The sequence below is a fragment of the Leuciscus leuciscus genome (genome assembly GCF_965113295.1).
Source record: "Leuciscus leuciscus genome assembly, chromosome: 13".
Taxonomy (NCBI): domain Eukaryota; kingdom Metazoa; phylum Chordata; class Actinopteri; order Cypriniformes; family Leuciscidae; genus Leuciscus; species Leuciscus leuciscus.
Window position 1 is genome coordinate 12,362,346 of NC_138737.1, and position 27,470 is coordinate 12,389,815.

The following is a 27,470-nucleotide window of genomic DNA, read 5'->3' on the forward strand; positions in this document are numbered from 1 at the left end:
AGGAACGGAAGTCCTAAGAAATCGCTGAAAACGGGCTTCACTTGTCTCAATTGAGTTCCAATGAGATGACTCTGTCCACTTCTTATACTGTCTATGGTTCTGATGACGCACGCAGAGTTGCAACTATGGCAGCCGAGAAGGCCATTCTTTGTAATCTTTATGAAGAATTTTCGGAGCCTGATGAAATCGGTATAAATACGTTATTAATACCGCAAAATACGCTCGATGTTACAGTCACTGCCCTTGCCGTCCAGAATAAAAGAGAACATCCCAATCGAGTAAAGGGATTTGAGGAAACTTGTGTGGTTCCTAATTATTGTGATCCATTTTTGCCTCACATTTCAGACTGAAAACACATCTATTTAGCCTCACATTCTTCTGACTAATTAACCTTATGTGCACCCCTTATTCTATTTTTTTTTTTATCTCCTGCTAATCAATTCTAATTTAAATTATTTTATTTCTGGTTCTTACTTTTTTAATACCTTGTATTTTCTTTCGCTCCGTGCACGGCGACCGTTGACGTTCGAACTTGAGTGTGTGGGCCAGTACTTCCGGTGATCTGACAGCGAGAGCGGGAGACAACAGAGACCGAGTTCCATTACCACAGAGATATTTTTTTCACAATGAGAGTGTTTTTAGGATTCAAGAGAGGTGACTTGCCTTTCAGAGGCTGACAGCCTCAGTACTTCATCGTTGTGTGCCGTTATGTACCATTTCGTCACGTTACAACAGTTAAGTCAGCTTTCATGCGGTACGGGCAGACCAAATTTTTAAATGCATATAATTTTCAGTATATTTCACCTGTGCGTTTCAATGCTTTCTATTACTGCATTTATTTTGTGCGAATGAGATGAGTAAGATCTGTTCCATAAATCATTATCTGTCTGGTGTTTAAGCAGCACATGTACAGTATTGTACTACGTGTAAAATATACACAAACTTACCTATATTAAATTGTTTGTGGTACCTACAGTTAAAAATGTAAATGTAAAATATTTGATGATAATATCGTTTGAGCAATTGATGTCAGTAAAAATATATGTGTAGAATTAAGAAAATTGTATTTATGGAAATAAATTGTAGCCTATCTCAGGGCAAACATGTGAATGTTCACTGTGCATTTTATGCAAACAACTCTAATCGTAGTTGTAACTCTATATTTACAGTAGGCATACTCGTCATTGCGTATGCGTATACAATCTTCTGTTCGTGAACAGTTGTATTTCATTCATTAATCTGACTATGCATCCGTGCATTTAATTGCCATTGGCTCGTGTTATAGTAATATGGATCTTAGTAGTATTTTAAGTGATAATTGATTCTATAAACAACGATAAAAGATAATGTTCGTCTTTCTCCGGCTCCCTGCACCGGGCGTAATACGAAACCGGAAGTGTCTACGCACACACTTGCTGATCCGAAATCCAAAATGACGGCCACGTGCAACTAGTCCATTATTGTTTATGATATTTGGTATATAAATAAACTTGCCTTGCAATGAAGGCTAGGACCACTGTTTAGGAGCCACTAGGCTACCTCGCACCGCCAAAATACATTCGCTTTTGCGCGACAGAAAATTAGCCAAGCTACTGACAAAATGTTCTTTAACTAGTCGAACCAACCTGATGTGATAACCAATAAAGAGTAATGTTAGAATAAAACGAAATTTAGAAATAAAATAATAAGTGCATAAAATAGGCCTATATATTTTAAATGAAGGACTTAAATACAACATTCTATTTATTTTGACAACCTTCCAGCACCAGCGGGTCTCGAAAGTTTCCACGGTGGAAGATTGACTTCTGCTCACCCAGACAGAACGGACTTGCACGCTGTGTTGAAGGCGGGACTCTTTTGACGTTACCATGACACTCGTACACAACCTATTTAGAGACAGCAAGAAACATGCCCATGAGCAGCAGGGTCGTACACAGTTTGGACGAATGCAGATGAAAACTCGTACTGGTGAGTTGTCAAGACACAATCATTGCAATCTACAGTTTAAAAAAATGCTGGTGCCTATTATGTACTGCGGTCAAGTAACCTAGGTTTTAAAAAAAGACACAGATAACGTTACATAGAAATTCAGTAACGGTTGAATGCCAATTTAATCGTTTTCTCTGCACTTCAGGTTGAAATGAGGGGTTACCTCAAAACTCTAAACTGGGTATTTAAACTCCAGCCTAAAAGAACTACTATAGGAAGACACAAAGACTCTGACCTCTGTCTGCAGGTACTTTATTAAACTTTATTTCTTTCCCATGTGTGTCCACTTATGTCAGTTCACAGGGTTATTGATTCAACATTTAATTATATATCCTGATGATGAGATGATCTGATAGTGGATATGACATTCTGACTCCTACGAGACACGTCACTAGAATGTTTTTTTAAGTGTGTCTCATCTCTTCTACTCAGAATAGTGGGGTGGATGAGTGTCATGCCACTATTGACTGGTGTGAAGCGGACAGCTGCTATGTTATTCGTGACTTGAACTCTGCCCACGGGACCTACGTCAATGACTGCCGGATACACAATGCCACTGTGCACCTCTCTCCGGGAGACCAGCTTCACTTTGGCTATGGAGGATCAACCTATGAGCTCTCCACTGACAGCGAGAAATCAGTAACATTTTTGATGTGTTTGAACGGATAAGAGAAATTACATTGTGTCTTTTTGTTTATGTGTCTTTTTATATACGTTTTGTTTCAGTAGCATTTTATATTGACTTAAGTTAAAGTTCAAAGACACAGAAAATTCATTACCATAAACCTGTAATGTACTGATTCAAGTTTATATTTAATAATGATGAATAAATAACAATCTAATATTTATATAAAATACTTTTTTTGCCTTACTTCCAAACAGTTTCCTATTCTGGCTGCCCAGTCTCCCATTCCCCAGGCCTGGGTACGAGCTCGGACCCCTTCTGTTTCACCCCACCCTCCCACCAGACCTCGCCCCGTGAGCGCTGGGTCTAAACGGGGTCCAAATACACCTGATCGCAAAACCCAGTCCAGCAGACCAGGTAACAGTTAAAGTCTTTTTCAGCACACAAGTAAAAAAATTAAGTGTTACATCGTTTATTTCAAACTGAATACATTTTATTTATTTATTTATTTATTTATTTATGCAGGAAGCTGGAGTGGTAATACAGGAAAAGGATGTTATCTAAGAAGTAAGACACAACCTCACAATTCTCAAAGCATTAACTCCTTGCCAATGGAGGAGGTGAGTGTAACATCCTGTTAAAAAAAACCTTAGTGTCCGTTTGCTCACTGGACCAGCTCACTGGAATTGTTATGCCATATCACAGGGCTAAAATGCTTAAACAACACACTGATAACTTTGATCTTTCTTAGGAGGAGAGGTTGCATTGGCCTGGAGAGGGACACGTTCGTGTGTCTGTGTGCTTTGAGGATGAGTCCCAAGGGAAGGATGATGTGATCATGGCCCTGAAGGAGGAAGTGTCAGCTCTGAAGCTCCAGCTGTCTCAGAAGAAGCAGGGTGATCCAGATGTCACACACAGACTTCGCTGCCTGGAGAGTGACATCAAAGAGAAGAAAGATCAGATTCAACTGCTAAAGGAGCAGGTGTCTGCTTTGTTACATTTCACTTTACATTATTTACTGTTTTATGACTGGTTTATGTAATGGATAAAGCATCAGCCTCAGGAACAGGGGATTGTGACTTCAAGTCTCACCTATTTTAAAGGAGTTCAAGAATAGTACTAACTTAGAATATATCAGTCTTCTGCAACTAATTGCTAGCAGCAGATTCATAGTCATATACAAATACAAAGGCTGCAGGTTGGATTTCATGATACAACAAAAATAAAGTGCCCTTTTTCGTGCCATTTGAGTTACAACTTAATTCACATGGCAGTACAGTAAAAATTTACATTGGGTAAGTCTGGGATTAAGAGCCCCAATTATGCTACAGGACTAGAATGTGGTCACAGAAAACTTCATGCGTTGTCTCCATCTCAAAAAAGAAACAGGAAACCTCTTAAATGAAAAACGGCAGTGACCCTGGTGGGACTTGAACTCACAATCTCCAGTGCCATATGCTGATGTCTTATCCAGAAGGCCACTGGTCCATGAGAAAGCATCCACACTGTAGCAAAAATACCCATTATTGACTGTAATGTTTCAAGTTTCATTATTTCTTTTTTGTTTCAATTTATTCAATTTAAGAGAGACACATTTATTTGATAAAGCTATTTATTCTCTCTCGAAAATCCCTTGGAAATCTTTCATGTGCTATTTTGTAAGCTTTATCTCTTTAATGGATGTAGATGCTGGAACTTCAGGGACGTTCTGGAGAGATGCTCGGACAGGCTGTTACAGAGAGAGATCAGAAGATACGAAATCTATCAGAACAGATGAATAAACTGAGGAATGAAAATAATTCATCTACAGGTATGATGATGATATTATAGGGGTGATATATGTGGGTCATTCATATTACTGTAATGTGACAAGTTTTATGATATATTGTTTTTTTAATGATATATGATATGATATATTATAATATGATTATATTATTATTATTATATATCCATTTGTATAAAAGTACAATTGTAAGTACAGTGGGGAGAACAAGTATTTGATACACTGTTGATTTTGCAGGTTTTCCTACTTACAAAGCATGAAAAAAGAAGAAAAAAATCCAGAAAATCACATTGTATGATTTTTAAATAATTAATTAGCATTTTATTGCATGACATAAGTATTTGATCACCTACCAACCAGTAAGAATTCCGGCTCTCACAGACCTTTTAGTTTTTCTTTAAGAAGCCCTCCTGTTCTCCACTCATTACCTGTATTAACTGAACCTGTTTGAACTTGTTACCTGTATAAAGGACCTGTCCATACACTCAATCAAACAGACTCCAACCTCTCCACAATGGCCAAGACCAGAGAGCTGTGTAAGGACATCAGGGATAAAATTGTAGACCTGCACAAGGCTGGGATGGGCTACAGGACAATAGGCAAGCAGCTTGGTGAGAAGGCAACAACTGTTGGCGCAATTAGAAAATGGAAGAAGTTCAAGATGACGGTCAATCTCCCTCGGTCTGGGGCACCATGCAAGATCTCACCTCGTGGGGCATCAATGATCATGAGGAAGGATAGGGATCAGCCCAGAACTACATGGCAGGACCTGGTCAATGACCTGAAGAGAGCTGGGACCACAGTCTCAAAGAAAACCATTAGTAACACTACGCCGTCATGGATTAAAATCCTGCAGCGCACGCAAGGTCCCCCTGCTCAAGCCAGTGCATGTCCAGGCCCGTCTGAAGTTTGCCAATGACCATCTGGATGATCCAGAGGAGGAATGGGAGAAGGTCATATGGTCTGATGAGACAAAAATAGAGCTTTTTGGTCTAAACTCCACTCGCCGTGTTTGGAGGAAGAAGAAGGATGAGTACATCCCCAAGAACACCATCCCAACCGTGAAGCATGGAGGTGGAAACATCATTCTTTGAGGATGCTTTTCTGAAAAGGGGACAGGACGACTGCACCGTTTTGAGGGGAGGATGGATGGGGCCATGTATCGCGAGATCTTGGCCAACAACCTCCTTCCCTCAGTAAGAGCATTGAAGATGGGTCGTGGCTGGGTCTTCCAGCATGACAACGACCCGAAACACACAGCCAGGGCAACTAAGGAGTGGCTCCGTAAGAAGCATCTCAAGGTCCTGGAGTGGCCTAGCCAGTCTCCAGACCTGAACCCAATAGAAAATCTTTGGAGGGAGCTGAAAGTCTGTATTGCCCAGCGACAGCCCCTGAAACCTGATGGATCTGGAGAAGGTCTGTATGGAGGAGTGGGCCAAAATCCCTGCTGCAGTGTGTGCAAACCTGGTCAAGAACTACAGGAATGATCTCTGTAATTGCAAACAAAGGTTTTTGTACCAAATATTAAGTTCTGCTTTTCTGATGTATCAAATACTTATGTCATGCAATAAAATGCAAATAAATTACTTAAAAATCATACGATGTGACTTTCTGGATTTTTGTTTTAGATTCCGTCACTCACAGTTGAAAAGTACCTATGATAAAAATTACAGACTTCTACATGCTTTTGTAAAACCTGTAAAATCGGCAGTGTATCAAATACTTGTTCTCCCCACTGTATATTCAATAGTATTATTTTTATACTGCCTTTGATATACACACACTACTGTTCTATGCTGTTCTTTTGAGCTTTCTATTCATCAAATAATCCTGAAAAAGTGTTACACAGTTTAAGCAGCAGAACTGTTTTCAACATGAATAATAATACAAAAATGTGAGCACCAGATCATCATAATTGAAACATTTCTGAAAGATCATGTGACATTGAAGACTGGAGTAATGGCTGCTGAAAATTCAGCTTTGCCATCACAGGAATCAATTCAAATAAAAATAGTATTTGATAATTTTACTATAGTTTTACTGTGTATATTTTTTATTGAATAAATGCAGCCTTGGTGAGCATAAAGACTTCTTTCAAGTACATAACAAATCTTACTGACCCCAAACCTTTGGACATTTGTGTAATATTAAGATACACTTATATTGTTGTAGTGAAATTCTCAGTAACATAATTGTTGCATACAGGGACCATCCTGTTAGATCAGTTATTACTCTGTTTTATTTAAATTTTTTGATTCAGCATTGATTAGCAGTTTGCAGAGAGATGTGTCTGCTCGAGAGAAACAGGCTCTTAAACTAGCAGCTGAGGTGGACAAACTCAGACAAGATGTGAGACACAAAGAAGCCAAGCTCAAAAGCATGACAGACAAGGTTCCTGCATCAGCACTTATGTTTTAATGATGCTGGTTTTATGTTTTATCAATAAAAATAACGGTTTATCTTGTTTGGTGTGGTTTTAATAGTTGAAAGACTCCCAGAAGCATCAGAATGAGTTACTTGCCAGGAAGAGTGAGGCGGAATCCCTCAAAAAAGTGAGTTTTCGGTTTCACTCTCACCCAGATCCTGATCTCCACACAATGAGATTAGTGACTTTTCAGACCCCTGTAGCAACTTTTTTTTAGCTAGCAACAAATCTAGCAACTTTTTGGATTGCTGGTTAATCATTGCATAATCATTCTGTTGTCTGACAGAAAATATGCAAATGAGAACAGCTTTATTGGACATTCAGCTATATATTATATAAAAATTACAGTATTTGAGCACAGATTAGGAGAGAAAACAGATGTAAACTGACGACAATTGGTGCATTACCTAGTGACATTTAACAATTTTTTAGCAGACTTTAGCTACTTTCCATTGAAAATATTTGGCAACACTGCTCCAGAGACTGATGTCTTATCTATTAGGCCACTGGGCCAGGTAATGGCAGCTTATGAAATCTGATGTCATGTTCATGTGTGATGTGCGCTGTAGGAACAGGCTTTTCTGCTGGCAGAGATAGACAGACTGAAGCAGCTTCATGAGCAGACACAGCAGAGAGAACAGAGAGTTCTAGCTGAACTCAAACACACACAGTCAAGGGTAAGTGAACTCAAGACAGGAACAGAAGTCTGTAAAGTGTCTATTACTATAACTTATCTGAAATTTCTTCAAAGTTTGACAGTTTTCGTAACCAGATCGTCAAGACTGTGCGAGTTTCTGACAAAGAATCAGATCAAAAGGTAAGAAAATATTTCAAGCTGGCAAATTTCAGTCTCAGCTCGAAGTTCAGGCTTATTTGTTCATTAATGACGTAATCAGCGACTCGACTTTCGTCACATAAATGTCGACTTTAAAAAAAAGTCGTTCAACCCGTACTACTGTTACACTTACTTAAAAGTATACTTTTATACACTGTAAAGTGAGTCAATTTAGTCCCAAGCAGTATTGAAACAGTACACTTACAAGTATACTACTAGTACATTGATATTAGTGTCAAAATGTCTTTTGTGTTCCACGGAAGAAAGAAAGTCACGCAGATTTGGACAGAGGGTGAGAAAACTGCCAGAATTTTTGTTGTTGTTGTGAAATTGTTTATTTTTGTTTCCGATTTTGGAGGTGTTGGACTGTTTATCAGAGCTAATGGAACAGATGGAGATGTACAAAACCAAAGTGCATGACTTTGAAATGAAATTCAAAGAGGAAGCTCACACGCAGAGTAAAATGTTGGATGAGACCCAGATATTTAGAGCCAGACTGCAAGAATGTCAGGTATTAGTAGGTGGAAACATTGATTATGCCAAGTAATGTTGTATGTTTGTGTTACAGCAATACACAACATGTTGCACAGCTATATAATATCTCTTTGCTTTTGTTATACAGAGTCGAGTACAAGATGCGTGCATTGCGGACACAGTGAAGATGGAAATATCTGGACTGCAGGACATGAATTTGAGTCCTGCACTCAGCTGGGTTCAGGAGCATTCACTGTTTTTACTGAACCTCCTGCTCACAGTTCTGCAAAATGCTGCTCAGATATTAAAGACAGCAGGGGTTGATGTCTCTTTGATGACTGGAGGTAAGAAACAGAAAGTTTAGGAAGGTTCAAGCAGGACTGTCACAAGCTAAGTGATGTTGAAATCACTATAGTATTACAAAATATTGAATTGTTATTGAATTTCAGTGCATTTTTTACAGAACCGTAGTCTGAATTATTGTTATCATTTGTTTTGTCTAGGAGTATCAGGTGCCTTAAAGATTTTATGCCAGGACCACAAGGACATCCAATCAGAGCTCAGGAAACTAAAGGTATTGCAGCAAAATCAGTTAAAGAATCAGAAAACGAGCAATTTCATGTTTCATAAGAAACATGACTGTCTTTCTTTCCTGTACTGAAGTCAGAGATGCAAAAGCTTAAGGAGACAGAGGTGCATGGCAGAGATCTTCACAGCAGGCTGGAGTTCATGCAAAAGCAGTTTGAGCTGGAGAAACTTCAGGTGTTGCTGCCTCTCTCAAAAACACCAAATTTAGTCTCTGAGACAGACCTAGTGAGGGATGTTCTCAATTACTGTAGATTGTCATTTAGCTTTTTAAACTCATCTTAGTTCCAATGGAAATTCATATATTATTGAAAGTGTTTCAGAGAATTGACTCCAAGCTAATAAACTAGATTAATTTAATGAATTGATTTACTATCAAATTTTGTTTCACTGAAGTTTCTCTTGACCTTTGACCTTTTAATGACGCAGGCAGCCGAGGGACACAGAGAGATGAAAAACACATTAATGCGACAGCTGGAAGAGGTTAAGGATGAACTACAGTTAGTGAGACAAACTGAGGTGAGTTAAAATTAAGAAATTAATTAATTCCCTAAAATGAAATAAAACTGACCTCAACTCTCAACATGTGCTGCATCGCTATATTCTGGTTTCTTAGAGTCTAGTTTCCCAAGTATTTATCCACATGTGTTAGTTCCCAGCATATAGCCGTACTGGTTATTTGCTTCTCCCTTTGACACATATTGAAGCCTTTTTCCACCAAAAAAATAAAATAATCATAATTATATAAATATTGCTGTATCATAATTATAAAATAACAAATAACATTTTTTTTAACTTTTTTAATTCATAATTATGTTTTTTTTTTCAGTCATGATTTTGACTTTTTAATGTCATCATTTATAATTATGATTTACCAAAGCGTACGTTTTCTTATGTGATGGAAATGGGCTTTTATATCACATAGAACCACAGTGATAAAAAAAACTCCATGACTATAACTTTATTGTCTTCCAAGAGTGCCTTGCACAGGGAAATAGAGACACGCAAGACTGATTGGCAAACCAAATTTGAAGAAGCCAAGATACGAGAAGCAGAGTTGAAAGAAACTCTGCGTGAATTCCATCTCAAAGAGGAGAGGAACAAGAAGATGAAACAGCGTGAGGAAAGAGAGGCGAAGGCCCTGCAGAGAGGAGCTGAAGAGGAGAGAGAGAAACACAGGGTCGAGGTAGAGGAGTACAGGGAGCAGGTGCGACAGCATGCATACACCATTGTTGCTATGGAAACACGAATAAACAAAGCCCAACAGAGTGAGGAAAGATGGAGAGAGATTGAGGAGGAGAGGGACTCACTAAAGGACCAACTCAAAGGTGAGCACAGCCTCATTCATGAATATTCATAATTTCATTGAAACTCACTTAAATTAACATAAATTAAAAACAAATAAACATTATGATCACTATTTAAAATAAGCATATTTGTGGCATTTGGACTCTACTGTTTGCTCACAGAAACATGTTTGTTTTACATTGTTTTGAAATGCTGCAGTTTTATGTGTTACACATAGAGGGCAGCTTCTCAAAAGCATTAGCTAATTAAAACTAATTTGTGTAACAGATTTTATGTATCCTACATATGTGTTCATGACCTTGTTGTACTTGTCTCACAGAGGCGCTCGATAGACTGGAGGGCTTTGAAAGCAACAGCACGTCTTGCACATCAGAAAAACAGGAACATTCGGAACTGGATCAATCCATAAAATCCCTCCGGTATCACTGCATTACCCATCATCCACAAACTATGTTGTATATTATTATTCTAAGTATTTAGCCATTAGGATTGCCCCAAAACCAGATGCAACAGCTCTGCGTATATACTGTAAGCTTGTTGCTTAGCGATTTATATATTGCAAGTTACTTTGTAAACAGATTTCCTTTCTCTGTCGTCACATTCACCGTGAGCAGAGTAATATACATAGTGTGCTCTTGTTAATGCATAATGCATGCCTTATTCATGCATTATTTATGAAACTCTTGCTCAATAACTAATTACACAGTCCATGTCTCTCTAAATCATTTCATAGATCAGGCACTGTTAAACTGTAGCTGAAAATATGTCTCTTTTTTGTCTCAGTCAATATTCTAAAATCTTCTAAATTATTTAAAATTATAATGATAACCAAAGACCATGTCTACATAATTTATTGTTATTTATTTATAAAAGATCAGAAGTGTTTATTCTGTTAATGGAATTCTTATTTTTTGTGGAATGTTGCAGAAGTCATTATGAATGATTTATCCGTGCAAATCAGTATTATTATTTTTTAAATTCATGTGCCCCTGTAGTCTTTAATCAAAATAACTTCCCCTCCCTCCTGCAACGACATCTCTTCTCTTCTCTTCTCTTCTCTGATGATGTGATTATCAGTGTGAGGGCGGGACAACCTGTCCCTCTCATGACATCTCAGCAATATAGCAAACCACAACGATCCAATCAAATCCCAATGGAAAGAATCCTAAATTTTTTCTTGTTTGAGAGGCCATTTCACTTGGATATACATCACAGTAGGGAAGAAAAGACTGTCGCACTTTTGTCAGTTTAATGCCGACTTTAAACAGTCAATACTGAATGCTATACTCATCATCATACTCAATCTACTGTTTTTAGAATATATTCTTGTATCATTAATGCAATATCTAATTTGTCCTGCAGGGCATCTCTGGTCTCATCCCAACAGGAAGTGATCAGTCAGAGTGAGATCATCGATGCCTTAAGCCGTGACCTGGCCCAGGCTCATGCTCGGCTCTCTGACATGACAGGTCAGACACAAAGCAACACAATCGAGTACAACTGCATTCTGTGTTTGTCTTTATGTTTCTGACCGAGTGTCTGTCTGTGCAGGACAACTAAGTGAACAGCAGAAGTTGGAGTTGGAGAGTCATAAAGCTTTAGTTATAGACCAGAAGATTCAACTGAGCATGCTCACACAGAAGCTTACCATGATGTCACAACTAGTGGAACAGAAAGATGAAGAAACAAAGAAGCTGGAAGAAAAACTGAGGTACTGTACGACCAAAAAAAGTGACACATACAATGGCCTCTAACTTATATTTTCATTATAAAACGATTTATCAAACAATGTAGTGTTTTTTTTGAAGATGACTTGTTTGCTAAATTAATACATGTGAATGTGTTTCTGAGTAGATATTGTTCCATTTTTGTTAGACAAACTGAGGAGGACCTGAAAATTAAAGCAGCAGCATACAGAGAGATGGAGAACACAAGCCTTGTTCCACTTCAGACCTTAAGAAACACTAAAGTGAGATCACCAACAAACTGGACAAACATTTACAAAACTGAAATGACCTATATTTAGACATATTTTATGAAAATTCAAGACAAATTAAGATAAAAAATAAAAATATGCTCTGTTTGAATTTTTTCTGAATAGAAAAATGATTGAATAATAATAGTATTTGGAAACATAGTGGCTGAATTAGTCACATTGAGGCTCATAATGTGCCTGATATTAGCCTAAAAAGCACATCTGTATATTTGCATAACCATTCAAAAGTTTGGGGTCAGTAAGAGAATTGCCTTTACAGGAATAAATTCTATTTTAAAATATATTAAAATAGAGAACTGTTATTTTAAATTGTAGTAATATGTCACAATACTCCCCTTTTAACTACATTTTGAATCAAATAATTGCAGCCTTGGTGAGCACAAGAGACATATTTTAAAAACATTTAAAACTCTTACCGACCCCAAAATTTGTAATGGTACATTCACCAAAAAAAAAAAAAAAAGAAGGAGAATAAGGGGTCACAAACACACGGACTCACATAGATCACACATGGACACTTCTAACTGTTATATGGATGTTGTTTTCTCAGGATGTGGCACTCATGACAGATCCTAATGATGTCATCAATCAAGGGTCAAAACACAAAGGTCATCGCGGTGAGAAAGCGATACTTCAACAGCAGGAAGGTTTGCGTGACATGAGGGAGCGAATCAGAGCTCTAGAACAGAAGTGGCCTAGCAGTGAGTCTTGCAATCCCTTTTAACTAATGATCAAACTTTTGGATGTGGTGATCCTGATCTGGTCTAATTTCTGGCATACATTAACCTAACATGATCAGTTTTCTTCTGTGCGGTTTACAGAGCGTCTGAGCCAGCAGCGGGAGCCAGAGAAGCAGAATTGGATGAAGAGATCTGCAGCTCAGAGGGGATCCATCAGTTCTGTGGTAGTAGCTTCACTTATTCCATATATTTCAGTACTGAAATACATACTGTAAGATAATATATTCAAGAAATATTTAAGATAATGCACCATTTCTAGGTCACTAGTCAGATAAGCAAATTTGTGACACTAAAACTGTAAATCATTTTGAACGAAACGTTAGATGTTCTTTGGATCATTCTCAAATCATGCTGGAGAATGTGATCATCAGGTTTTAAACAAACTGTTCATGTAGTTCAAGTGCTGCTGTCATTAAAGCAGAAGAGGGACACTTTCTGACATCTGTGTTCATTTTTGTGTGTTTTGAGTGTTTAAGTGTGCTTATTTTACACATGCAGAGTGCTTTTGCGTTCCCTGAAGCTTTGACCGAGGCGGCTCGGGAGCGTACAGCCAGAATGGACATGTCTGATGCTCTGGAGCTCAGTGAGAGAACAGTGAGTGACACATAGAACATACAAACTCAAACTAAATTGTGTGAAAAGAACATCTGTGGCCCTGAGATTGTGCTCTGTTTTGAGTTTGTGTTGGTAAATCATTATTTGAATCATCATTTTTCATCTTTCGTGTAGTACCTGGAGCTAGTGCAAGTGCTGCGTGAGGCTCTGGAGCTAAGTGATGGTGAGATGTCCGGTTGTGCTAGTTTAAAGCACATACCTCCTAATGAGAGACAGCACATAGTCTCTATAAGACAAACAGACCTGGAGTTTGTGAGAACCCGCTTAGAAATACAGAAAAGCCAGAGCCAACAGCAACAACTACTGCTGCAGGAGAACCAGAGAGAAATACACACACTCAGGTGCAAACAACAGAAAAACACACTCATCACAAATAACTGTATTTTGTATTTTAAATACATTTAGAAAAAGTTTAATTTCAAAAATATAAAATAATGTGTGTAATAAATGTACATGCACTACCGTTAAAAATGTTGGGGTCATATTTTTTTCCTTCAAATAAATAACATTTTACATCAACGTTTATGCAGTTGATACTTTTATTCAGCGAGGATGCATTACATTGATCAAAAGCTTTCTATTTCAAATATATGTTGTTCTTTTGAGCTTTCTATTCATTAAAAACATATGGAAACGTTTCATGGTTTCCACAAAATTATTAAGCAACTTATTAAAACGTATTATTTATTATTGATAATAGTAAATTTCTTTTTGAGTACCAAATCAGCATACTAGAATGATTTGACTGGAGTAATGGCTGCTGAAACTTAAAACTACATTTGAAAATATATGAAAATATATAATATATTAAAAAACTGTAAATAAATTTTTTTTTGCTCTGTGTCTGTCTGTGCTGTGTATTTCTCTCAGAGAGAGACAGGTGCTGGGTTACGAGACACAGGCCGAGCTTGAGAGTGTGAAGGGAGAACTGGAGGCTCAGAGACGAGAAACAGACCAGCTTCGCCAGGCTCTACAGGAAAGCATCAACCAGCTGCAGAGAAACCAGCAGGAACGCAGTGTAACCAACAGAAATAATAGGGTATCATAGTGAGAAAGTCTGACTGATACTAACTCTGTAATGGAGAGAAAAAATAAAACAAGTCAAAAAGTTGCTCTGCACCAAACTTACATGTAGCTTGCTGTTGATTACCTCAGAAAACAGTTCTGATTCTTACCTAAGTTTGTAAAAACAAACAATCCAACAAATGCATTGCCGGTTAGAAAGTCTATGGTACCCTGATGCTTTTACTTACAAGTTAATTGATTTATTTACTCACGGATGCCTATTTTAAGGCATGATGGATAAGTCATACCTTAAAATAGACATTTTCAACATCTCAGACACACCATCTCTCTGTCTCTCTATAGAGAGCCACCTTTAAGTGGCTTCATAGCTTACCCAAGTGCCGTCTATAATAAATGCTTTCTCTACAGGGCCTTAGTGCAGAGAGAACGGGCAGAAGCAGTAGAAGAGTGGGCCATCACAACTGTATACCAAATGAAAGCTATGAAAAGGTACACTCAATGGCCACAGTGGATTAGAATCAGTGACTTGATAAGTTGAGTGTGTGTGTGTTTGATCTTCAGAACATATGTACGGTCTAAATCCATGCTGTTTGCCACAGGCTGCCTTGGGTTTTACAAAGAAACTCCACACTGTGCAATTAATAGATTTTTAGCAGCACCAACAAATTTGTTCTTTAATGAGCTCATAATCTCAGTGCTATAAATGGAGCATGAATCTGTTCCTGTTTGTTTGATGTTAGACCTATTAAAAAAATGCAGACAAAATACTAGAATATCTATTTAATACTTTCGACTCCCACAATATTGTAAAGCCTTTTATCTTCATTTGGGGGTGTTTCTTAGCAAATATTTACATACTATATTAATAGGGGCCTGTGTACCTGTGTACACACTCTCCTTTCCCCTGATATATATCAGGCATATTGTGTAATTATTTTATTCAAATGTAATCATTATTTGAAAGCCCTAGATTTTACTGTGTGTGTTCACAGGCCCCGGCAGTGAAGAAACGGATCTCACAGATGAAGCTGAAAAAGAGAGAGAGTGAGGTGAATAATCTGAATAAAGAAATGGGGCAGAAACAGCAGATCTGTTCAGTGGTGTCTGATTTGGCCAGTCCTCTGCAAACTCCAGAGAGCTCTCACATCCCCCTGCTCACTGAGGCCCACTGACATGGACACAACTTAAGACCATCTAAAATGATGTATTGTGTATTATTCACACTTGGGTACAGTGATTAACATTTTTTTAATATTAAATGATGTTATAATATTTCTTAATTGTGTCATTTTATTATAATATGTGCGTTTCATTCAACCAATTCATTCACAAATACTTATTTCATGAATAAACAGTCTCCTTTGGAAGGCTGCATCCTCGAGAGGTGGAGGACATTAGGATGTTCCATTTCAGAAAAGTGGTGTAAATTACTGTAATGTCTTTCTTACTTTGGAATGTAATGGTTACTTTGCAGAAATGAGGCAGCCAGGATGCAGCCAGAGCTGCAATGTCCCTGAATCATTTACTCAAGTGATTCGTTCAAAAACACATTTACCGAATAAAGTCCTTGATGTGCAACACATATCTCACGTGACTTTTGTAACCCTTCACTCAATTTGGTACAGACACAATGTCTGAGTATGGACCAGTTCAATCAGAAGACTAAATTCTGTTACTTTGTTTGGGAGTTGGAACCATTTTAGTTGGAGCAAAAACAGACTAGGTCTAAAATGTTTAGTCAATTGATATTAACTTATTGTTTATTGAACTGTTTTATAAATACAAACACATACAGTAAGTCTATACGGATAAGCAGTTAAACCGTACAAACCATTACAAGACGATTATATAGATATATATTTGTCAAACTGTTTCCATTCCAGACAGTATTTCTTCCTGTATATATCACTGCATAAAGACCAAACAGTGCAAAGCTGGTCTGCACTGCACCCACTTCAAAATTCCAGTGTAACAAACATGTGACATTTTCATTAAAAAATGTTTTAATCAAATATATTTATACTTACATCACATTTGCACCACTTAAAACTGAGGTGGTTGCCATTATATTAATGTCACTGGAAATTTGGCATTTCCAATGAGTAAATCTCTGCATATCTAGTTTTAAAGACATATAATATCTAAGGTATTAAAAGACTAATGCATTAAAAGCCCTCAAATGAAAGAGAGCAATAATCTGGTGTTTAACAACAAACATGCCTTTGGATTTAACTTTCTGTGGGATCATTTCCCAACTGTTCTCCACTCACAGTCTCTTCTCTGAGGAAGAATTACCATAGTACTTTTTGTTCCTCACATCTGTTCCTCATTTACAGAGACATCTGACAACAGGGTAGAGATTCAGAAAATATGGTGATGTATTACGTTAATTAAATACACTCAGTGCTGTGTAGACAGGCATCAAGGGTAAGTCTCCTCTCATTGTTTTGTCTGAATTACTGTCACACAACTCTGTTTGCTTGTTGTGGGTAGAGGAGAATAGAAGAACATAATGGACAGTTTTCAATAAAGAAGGAAGGCTCCTGGAAGTGATCATTAAATTTCATTATACAAGCAGATAGGATCACATTAAACCATCTGAAGTACCCAATTTGCATTATCTATATTTGTTGACTTTTTTCTTTGAATGTAGAATCAGATTATTAGAAAAATACCAGTGGCCCCGCCCCCACGTGATATTTGAAATGATCCTCATCTTCCTCATTAGTGCTGATCACTATATGAAGTGGGTGGATGAATTCCAGCTGGCATCTGCTCCAGTCAGACTGCTGGCTTCAATCCAGCCCATTAGAGGATCAAGAGAGAAAAATCATTTCAAATATTGAAAGAGGGTCCAATCTTTTGTTCAGGGTAATTCAAATAGTTCAAGCAATGCTGAGCTCCCCAAACTGTCTCCTTCAATTAGAGACTGCTTCCCTGTGGCAAAATGTTGGTATTGCATTATCAGATGGTATTAGAGTCCATACTTCATGCTTATACTGCCAACAAAAAAAGCCCACAAATATAACATAATCAATGGCATTTTTATATTATATTCATATATGAAGTAAATTTCTTTTTAAAAGGAAGACAAAAAGATATTTGGACATATTCTGGTTGTCAAATATAGTGAGACTCAGCTAGGACATCTTGATAAAAGACTTTATACATCCATAAAAATGAAATTATCTTGAGACTATGGTTAACAGTAATTTTAAAAATGGCCTGAAAAATGAGATTAAAGGTAAAGAATCATTCTTCAAAAGCCACTTGTTTGATATTTAGTTTTGAATCCAGTGCAATGCTTGATTTTTGAGCCTTGCTTAAATGTTAAAAGCAGTTTTTGGGGTCACTTTATATGTAAATGTGTCCCATGTTTTAATTATATTAACACAATATACATTACAAAACTTTCAGGGTGGGTTAAGAACTGGACTAATAATGATATTGTTTAACGCATAATCTGTTTCTCTCATTGATTGTCATTTGTTTTGTTTCTTTGACTGGGTGCTTTGTGTATACATACATGTACATACATAAATCGAACCTCTGATCTTTTTATCTCATAGCCTACAGACACTGACAGCATTCTACATCACAGACAGCCTCTGCTGAGGAGACTATAAAGGCAACTGAGTGCTGATGGATCATTTCTTCAAAAGCTATTCTATCATTCACAGATATCCAGAGCTCCCCTGAGAGAGATCTAAAAGTGTAGGCATTTTCCCATCCTCTCCTTTTATGAAAATGCTGATGATTTCATGAAGGAGAATGACAGAAGCACTCTGAGAGGGTCCATAAATAGCAGTGGGTAGTGAGGTTGATGGGCCTAGCTAGAAGTAGAGATGGATTTCTTAATGACCAAAAGAAATGGCCACTCAATCCATCCACAAACACAGTTTGTCTTCACCTGAATCCCCCCTGACAGCCTGTCCGCCCTAAACAAATGTTCACTTCTGATGTAGTGTGCCATGCTCTAGATTTATTGTGGGGTGTGATGGGAGTCAGTCTGTCATGTCATAGACATTTCATTCCTGTAGGTGGCACCATAACACAAAGACTGACACTCTATTAAGAAAATGTAATGTAATTGATCCCATTTCATATTAATTTAATTTCTTTGCCAGGACAACTTAAATTATCCGTAATATTAACCTATTAAATAATGTTATACTATATCACAATTACGTAATTTGATTATAATAATGAATGTATGATAATAGGTAGGCTATGCTCATCAGGATGCTATACTCTTTCTGCAGGTTACATCGTTTCGCCAGTAGGTGGCGACAAATTACGTCTTCATGAGTGAGTCATTGAATCATTCATTCAACTGATTTATTCATGAACAAAGTAACTGGAGGGGTGCTTTTTATTTCTTATTTGTGCTTTCTTATTTCCTTTCCTTGCTTCCTTTACTTGTGTCTCAGCTCCACCCCCTTAGAATGTGAGAAATGGATGCAAGGAAAGAAAATGAGGGGGGAAGAATCTGAGGAAATCTTATTTGTAAATTGGAATATTTTTGATCCCTTGAGCGGCACTTCAAATCGTCATCAGCTGTGCTGAAAGGATCTGCCCTTATGTTGTTAGTTTGGTTATATAAGAAATTCGATAGATAATAATAAAGCAAGATGCCCTGTTGAAATATGTGAGATATATGGTTTATTTAAACTGCGGTAAAACATAAATTCATAAATTAAAATTATTGTGACAGATGTGAAAGGGGAGAATAATTTTTTATAGAATTTTTACGACAATAAAGACTTCTGCATAGGATACATCTGTGCATCCTTGCTCATCGATCCTCTGGAAGCTTCCTCGTTCCTCGCCTTCTTGCGGTGCAATTAGAGAATTTAGATGTCCTTCAAGATGGCTAACTTTGGCTGATCAGTTTCTGGGTCGCAGGCTGGAGGGTGGAGGAGCGAGAAAACCAGGAAGCATCCATTTGAGTGTTCAGAAGCTCCTTTAGGACTGAGTGAGTCATTGAATTATTTACTCAATCGAGTCATTCGAAAACACAGATTAATCCATGAATAAAACAAGTCTGTGTTTGTGAGTGAGCCGTTGAATCATTCACTCAGCCGATTTATTTGAAAACTGATCAATTCAGGATGGAAATGCCAGTGTTGCTTGGAGACATGCAACAGGTTTGCTGTTTGGAACTATTTTAGTTGACGGTAGTGATGGATGTCTCGAGACCGGTCTTGTACCTCTCGGTCTTGTCTAGGTCTCGCTGTCTCGGACCGACATAGTGGTCGGTGAATTTAGCAATACAATACTACAATATCCACGACGACACAACGTTCGATAATGCAACATTATTATCCGCAACGGAACGGATTGAAGCGCGCGTCCGAGTGAAAGTGCGGCGTGTGCGCGAGCCACACCAGAAAACATTTTATCCGCGCCACTGATCGCAGTGGCAACGAGCACTTTGATCACTTGATTTAAAAAACACATATCAGTGACATGATGGGTTTTAACTTCATTCAGGAGATTTTGGGTAACTGCACAACTGACAGATGACTTTGAGCGCACCGCCAACGGTGTGTGTGTGTGTGTGTAACCATAGCGACAAAACGACCAACTTTCGGATCCTGCACTTAAGCCTATAATTTCGTTTTTAAAAATTGAATTATGTATTTAAAAGTTGCAGAACGGATTCATTTGGAGACTCCGAAATCGGCAGAGATAGGCAGGCATTTGCTTAGATGAATTTGTGACTTTGATATCTGTGTGTGTGTGTGTGTGTTGTTTGATTACAGTATTGTATTTAAGATGGTGTTAGACTAAATAAATGGTCTTTTAAATATCATATGCATATCTCCATTGTGTTGACTAAACATTAGGCCTAATCCAAGTTTACAATTGTGTGTCTTTAATTTGACGTTACGATTTCATCTACACATTAAGTATAATTTCAATTGGTTACATATTTCTCATTCTTTAGACAGTTGTTGGAGGAGCAAGATGGTGTTGGAGGTGTTTGATGTTTTGTCAGATGAACCAGTCAGTACCAGTCATGTCAGTCCTCAACAATACACAAAAGTTAAGGGAGTCTCAATCCTCTAATAGTGCAGTAACAGCCGTCATGCAATTGCTACACATAGTTGATCTCACCCAGTCTGCAAAAACATTTACAGTGAGCTCACAGTCACACACATGACATGGTCTGTCTCTGTATTGTTCTGCCTGTGTAGTTGAAGTAATACCGTCTAATATGTATTGAATGTAAACTGCGGCTGAACCCTAGTATGCTACTGTTCTTGAATTCAAGTTGCTTAGCTTCAACACTAGTCTGTTTTTTTTCCCCTCCGGTCTCAAATTGGTCTCGACTTGGTCTTGGTCTTGACTTGGTCTGTCTTGGTCTTGGTCTTGGTCTTGGTCTCGATACCCTCTGGTCTTGGTAGTGTCTTGGTCTCGGTTTAGGCGGTCTTGACTACAAGTCTAGTTGACGGTGAAAAAACAAAGTAACTTTCTAAAATGCAAGTCACTCAGTATTAACTTATGTTTATTGAACAAAATTGTAATTACAAACACATAGTCTATGTACAAGCAGTTATACAATACAAAACATGAAGACTGAGAATTGTGACTGATAAGTTTTATATTCAAGACATTTTTAAGAAAATCACAATAACCGATTCTCAATTGCATATGATCCCTTGGCAGCTGTAAAGGTTGCATTACTCATGTTTTTCTGTGGAGGTGTCTTATCACTGCCCAGGATTTTGGGTGGTACTACTGTGGCATGGTGAAATCAGGGTGTGTATGTGTAAAATGTGTCTGAAAATGCTGGCTAAAGGACTAGCTCCTCATTGGAGATAACTTTGTTCTTGGGGCCCTTAAGGATGACATCATAATGGATGATCATACGGCAGCAGGAAGTGTTATCAGTGACATGTTCAGTCACAATAACCTCAAAATGCGCACACACACACACACACACACACACACACACACACACACACACACACACACACACACACACACACACACACACACACACACACACACACACACACACACACACACACACACACACACACACACACACACACACACACACACACACACACACACACACACACACACACACACACACACACACACACACAATCCTACTCTCTTCCAAAAGACTGCTTTTTATCTGCACAAGATAGTCACACACACACACACACACACACACACACACACACACACACACACACACACACACCCATTCACATCCTCTCGCAGTCCCTGAAACCTCAGGGGGGATAAGTTGTGTTTGCAGTTATAAAAGGACTGCCTCCAACTTAGGGGTAGACAGAGGTTTGTGGATATGGTAGAAGCTTTTGTTTTGGTAATCTGTGAAAACAAGTGGAATATATTTTCTAAAAGTCACTTCGCAGTATTTGAATCTGGATCCTTTGGCTGAACCCACTGAAAGTAAGTCTGATATAATTTTATACTTCCACGTTGACATTTAAAAAAGTCAGGTAAGTTAGACAACTTTTTAGAGTATGACTAAGGATTTGTTTACACAAACTGTAAGTTTTTATTTATAGGCTACTTTTATTTATACGATTTTTAAATTGAAATAAGAACCATTCATTCAATGATCCAATGAATTAATAATTCAAAATTGAATAAAGCTTCTATAAAATAATATTTTAGTTGCACGTGTTGTATTTTAAATATTTCATTTATAGATAAAAAAAATGCATCATATAAAAAAATAAAAACCCTTTGTCCTTCAGTTCTGTCTGCATGGTTCGGACTGCATTGATTGGACAATGTGCCGGGTTCTGAACATCTTATTGGCTCTTCTGAGCCGCTTCCTGTTCGCGGTGCATGGCGTCCTGACGGTGTGGCGGGTGGTGGAGGTGACAGGAGAGTCCTCCTATTGGCTGCTGCTGACGGGGGTGGCACTGCTTGGGGTCGAGATGGCAATCACAATCAAATACACACGCAATGCAGAATGGAAATGGTGAGGTTACTGTATGCTATCATAGTTCTGTCATAGACTCAAATATAATGACCCTGATGTCACTGAAATTCTTGCAGAGTTCTACATATTGGTGCACATTGCCGTAAAATAGAATTCTTTCTTTTGCAAAAAATTTTTGACTGATTTGTTTTTATGAATTTTTTTTTTTTAACTGTTATAAAATCCAGAAATCCAGTACATTGCCGTTCAAAAGTTTGGGGTCGGTAAGATTTTTTTTGAAAGAAGTCACTTATGCTTACAAGGCTGTTTATTTAAATTGAAAATATCTGGTTTTTATTTTAATGTATTTTAAAATGTTATTTATTCTTGTGTTGGCCAAGCTGATTTTTCAGCAGCAAATCATTCAGAAATCATTCTAATATGCTGATCTGGTTTTCAAGAAGCATTTCTTAAATTATTATATTATTAATATTGAAAACAATATTAATAATATTGTGGAAGCCATGATAAAAAATTTTTTTTTCAGGATTCTGTGATGAACAGAAAAATGAAAAGAACAGCATTTATTTTAAATAGAAATATTTTGTAACACTATAAATGTCTTTACTGTCACTTTTGATCAATTTACTGCATCCTTGATGAATACAAATATGGATTTCTTTAATAAAATAAGCAACAACAACAACAAAAAAATCACACTGACCCCAAACTTTTGAACAGTAGTGTAACTACAAAAAGCAAACATGTTGAATATTAACAGCAAGGCAGTCACTTTAGAATGATATAAATGGATTTTTCAGGTCTTTGACCTGATCGACAATTTAAAAAAAGGTAATTTACTGAACACTTTATCATAGAAATAACATCTTTTGTGGAAGAAAGAAAATAATATTTGTTCGGAACAACATGTGGGTAAATCTATCTGAGTAAATGATGACAGATTTTGTCTTTTTCTGGTGAACTATCCTATTAAGGACTCTTTCCTGACTGTGTAGGACATGTTGTGTTTGGCAAAAATAGCCTTGCCAATTGTCTTGACACTCTCAGAAAAAAAAAAGAGAATCTGTTTTGCCTTTTTAAAATAACTTTACTGAGTTACTCCAGACGTTCTGGTATAAAAAGACAGGGTGCCATGATTAACACTAACGAGAACGTGGGAAATTACTTTCTCGTTTCTTCAAGCTCAGCACTTCAATCTGTCTTGCGGGGACGGGTGATAATAATAACCCTTTCTCTCAACACAGTGACGGAGAAAAACAACCTTTGCCTTCGCAACCTTTGCATTCACACAGAACGGCACGTGGTCGCGTTCAGTCAGACTTTAAGAATGTACATTGAGATAGGAAATGTATTAATGAGACTCTCCCCTCCCACTGACATGGACGGAGAACTCGCTGAGAACATCCTCCCTCCCTTCGTCTTTCTCATCATCCCCTTCACTCTACCATGATCTCCATCTCATCCTTTATAACTCTCTTTCTCTGCCGTACTACTTTTCAATGCATGCTATCTCTCTCCTGCACACTACACTTTGAAGTCTCTGTGCTCTTTAGAGAGGCTTGCTTGTGTCAGTGGGGATTTGCATAGCTAATGGGAGTAATTTGCAGTCTACGTTGGGCTGGTGTGCCTACAGCACTGGACTCTGTAGTGTGACCCAGCTTTACCACCCAATCAGATGCATCTGACACACATAGAACTACTTGGTGGCTTCATAAGTAGAAAGTAAAGTATAAGCAAATGTGTCCATCCATTAATGTGATGTTTCTTCCACTCGTCTGCAGGTTCTCACCTATGGTGTTTCTCTATCTTTGCACTGTGATTCCATCAGTCTGGTTCCTGGAGCTGAACCTCCTACAGTCCAATCTGCCCATCAACTCGAGCACAAACTCTGACCCACAATTCTTCTCACAGATCCCGCTAACAATGGTGGGTGGAAAGCAGTCGTTAACAATAAAACTCAGACCTCACCAGTAAAAATGAGTTCAGCTTTGAACCAAATCACTTAGAATCTCTCTCTCTCTCTCTCTCTCTCTCTCTCTCTCTCTGCTGTATTGGATGTTTCAGTACTCATATTTCTGGGAAAGCAATAAACATAAAATGCTCAGATGGAAATTGATTTGTGCGTGGAAAGCAGACTGTTTTCTGTAAAATGTCTGGAATCCTGGGGGGAAAAAATAAATGCAGAAGATTGATAGATAAGGAGTGGTAGAGAGCTCAGTTTCACCTTTGACCAGTGTGAACTGTACAAAAATCACAAACCCACACACTAATAATCCCACCACTACGGATCTGAACATGGCGGTTCCCTGAAACACTGACTCGTCTTGTCTAAAAAGAGTTATCAGGGCCTATAGGGAAAGATTCAGGCACAGATTTTTAAATGTCTTAACTGCTAAACTTGACTCTAAAACTATAAAAACTAAAACAATAGCTTCCTCCAGGATTATAATCCAGATTAAAATCTTTTTAAGAAAAAAATATTTACAAAAAAATGTCATAAGAATGAATTAAAAGTTCTCAAATATTTTCTCACATCTTCATTTTTGTTTTAGAAAAAAAATGACAGGCTTTGATGTTGTCTGACTTTATAAGCAAATGCAAATGTATCGTTAGATGACTTTCTATGAACCTAATAAATTAATTAAATATTTTACCTTTCTGGCATTTAATTAAAAAAAATTTTCACAAATTTTTGTTCTTGAAAGTTTTTTTTTTAAAAGAACAATCTAAAGAAAGAAAAATAGAAACATTCCTAAGAAGTATTTTTGGAAATACTAAATATTCTTAATTTCTGAAGTTAGAAATCAATTGTAATAATAAGAATAAGAATAAGAATAAATGGTTAATTTAGAATAATAAATAAGAATTTTATTCTTCTTATAAAAGTTTATGTGTTCCTATATTATGTGTTGCGAGTTCGGCTGCAGTTTTATGTATCCTGAATACTACCATTTCTAGGTTTGTTAGGCTCTGGGAAAGTAATCTGAAACTTACTGAAGCTCATGGTTTTAAAAATGTATATAATTTTGTTATATATTTTTTTTATATCCCAGCTCTAATATGTTGCATATAATGCTGTTACACATTGAAACTTGATACTGTTTTTAAAGGTTCAGACTTTACCTCCATTTCCTCCTGACAGCTTTGAATATGAATATTTGTAATACTGATGACTGTGATATTTTCTTTGTCTTGCGTTCAGGTGGGTGGAAAGCTCACAGGAAGTTTTGTAAGAATATGCTGCAAAAGCTAATCAGTGACTTGACTGAAAAGCTTTTTGGGAAACCATATCATCTCAGTTGTCCTATTTCATTAAGTTAATCCTCCAATGGATCTTTTGTTCAGGCACTCCAATGAGTCAAAGCAATCATTTTTTCTTATAAACTGTTTGAACCTTTTTAATCTGGTATTACAATAACATCTGAACAACATTTTTGATTCATCCATTCAAATTATCACAGTCTCGCTGTGTGCTCTCGCTGTCTGGTCTGTTACCATGGTGATTAACCTATTTGTGTGTGTGTGTGTGTGTGTGTGTGTGTGTGTGTGTGTGTGAGACAGGGGTTGGCAGAACTTGATCCTGAGAACTGGGTGGAAGCTTTGGAGCAGACCATGTTGATCGTGTTGGTTCTGGGCCGCTGGCTGATGCCGAAGGGCGACATGTCACGTGACCAGCTATCTCAGCTCCTCATGGTTTACGTGGGGCTTGGAGCTGATATCCTGGACATCTTTGACACTTTTAAGGAGCCACAAGTGAAAACCAAGGAGGCCGTGATCATTGTTGGGCTAAGTTTGTTCTCCTGGGCCTTGATGCAGTTTCCTCTTGTTCTTACCCAGACCAGCCACCCCAAGGTCCAGGAGGATCATCCAGAGGCCGCCCAGCATGGCCAAGCTGGCTGGACCGTTTCCTGCTGCTCGAGTGAAGTCTGGAGCCTTCTGCTAACGGTGGGTCTGCAAGATGGACCTTTCCTAATTTACCGTCTGTACCTCATGATACGTGAGAATGTTCTGAACCAGCTGATGATCTTCTTCACATGCAAGAACATCCTCATTGTTTTGCTGGAGGTCTACAGGATTTGTGTTGTCCACTTTGAGAAGAGAAATCCGGGGGGAGGAAGTCAGTCATGTGACCCATCTCATGGACACTCAGAATGGACTGATGGAGAGGCTATAGAACCCAGCTGTCAGGAATAGATTATATTCATACATATTGAAAAGACTGATACTTTCTATCTATCTATCTATCTATCTATCTATCTATCTATCTATCTATCTATCTATCTATCTATCTATCTATCTATCTATCTATCTATCTATCTATCTATCTATCTATCTATCTATCTATCTGTCTGTCTGTCTGTCTGTCTGTCTGTCTGTCTGTGTAGACAGTATTCAAACTAAAAGTGCCTTGTAAGGTTTAACGTTTTGGAAGGTTAAACTTACTTAATATTCATCCTTATCATAAACATATTGATTCTGAGATTGTATTATTTAAGAATCTGACAGCCAGCATAGACGGCACTGTACAGCACAATTGCTACCACTTACGGCCAGCAGATGGTAGTGTGAGCAAACTCATTGTAAGGACAGAGCTATGATGAAATTTGGAAATTGCTCTGGAGATCGTGATTCGTGACGCCTCTTCAACGGTACCCTGACACACACTGTCTGCACACAGCAACCTGTGACATTTTAAGCATCTAACATCAATTGGTAACAAATCAGCTCCTGAGTGCTTCCTGATGTTTGTGAATGATCTGTCCACGGCTGTCTCATTACTCAAAGTTCAAGCCTTTCTCCTTGCTCAGAACTCTTGTATCTTTTTGACGATGACATATTAGATTGAAGTACTGTCATGAAGACCATATAGCATGCTAAAAAAACAGTGAGATTGGGACACACAGCTCCTGTCAATCATGGGATTTAAAGTAGTAAACCCGACCTTTTCTTGTGGTTAATTAGAACGGCAGCTAATTAGGATATCAGTAAGAATAAAAACACATATCATGTGTAGTTGTGATTATTGTTTGTTTTGACAGGCTCTCAGAGAGAGACCTGACAGACGTGAATAAAGAAAGACGGAGGGAAACACCTCAAAGAGAGCTCTGTCATTAGTGCTGTTCTATCACAAAATCT

The 27,470-nt window shown here is 37.7% G+C and overlaps 2 protein-coding genes across 5 annotated transcripts; both read left to right on the forward strand.

Moving 5' to 3' along the window:
* Positions 1-1,883: 1,883 nt before the first annotated feature.
* fhad1 (forkhead-associated (FHA) phosphopeptide binding domain 1) lies at positions 1,884-15,972 on the forward strand. Of its 4 annotated transcripts, XM_082189073.1 has the most exons (29): positions 1,884-1,968; positions 2,135-2,236; positions 2,422-2,628; positions 2,872-3,031; positions 3,140-3,234; positions 3,366-3,596; positions 4,301-4,424; positions 6,658-6,788; positions 6,881-6,949; positions 7,392-7,499; positions 7,574-7,639; positions 8,016-8,168; positions 8,280-8,475; positions 8,635-8,705; positions 8,795-8,893; positions 9,146-9,235; positions 9,693-10,044; positions 10,344-10,443; positions 11,387-11,493; positions 11,576-11,735; positions 11,900-11,993; positions 12,571-12,721; positions 12,842-12,924; positions 13,259-13,354; positions 13,490-13,716; positions 14,246-14,414; positions 14,810-14,890; positions 15,394-15,459; positions 15,553-15,972. In XM_082189073.1, exons 2-29 carry the CDS (start codon positions 2,141-2,143, stop codon positions 15,571-15,573), a joined length of 3,603 nt encoding a protein of 1,200 aa, XP_082045199.1. In that variant the 5' UTR covers positions 1,884-1,968; positions 2,135-2,140; the 3' UTR covers positions 15,574-15,972. The 4 variants fall into 4 exon arrangements, with proteins under 4 accessions (XP_082045199.1, XP_082045197.1, XP_082045196.1 ...); XM_082189071.1 differs by having other exon boundaries at positions 2,872-3,037; positions 3,161-3,234; positions 15,394-15,972; XM_082189070.1 differs by having other exon boundaries at positions 15,394-15,972.
* Positions 15,973-21,727: 5,755 nt separating this feature from the next.
* LOC309513239 (transmembrane protein 26) lies at positions 21,728-27,268 on the forward strand. Its single transcript, XM_082189012.1, has 4 exons — positions 21,728-21,832; positions 22,144-22,373; positions 24,116-24,260; positions 25,896-27,268. Exons 2-4 carry the CDS (start codon positions 22,180-22,182, stop codon positions 26,526-26,528), a joined length of 972 nt encoding a protein of 323 aa, XP_082045138.1. The 5' UTR covers positions 21,728-21,832; positions 22,144-22,179; the 3' UTR covers positions 26,529-27,268.
* Positions 27,269-27,470: the final 202 nt, after the last annotated feature.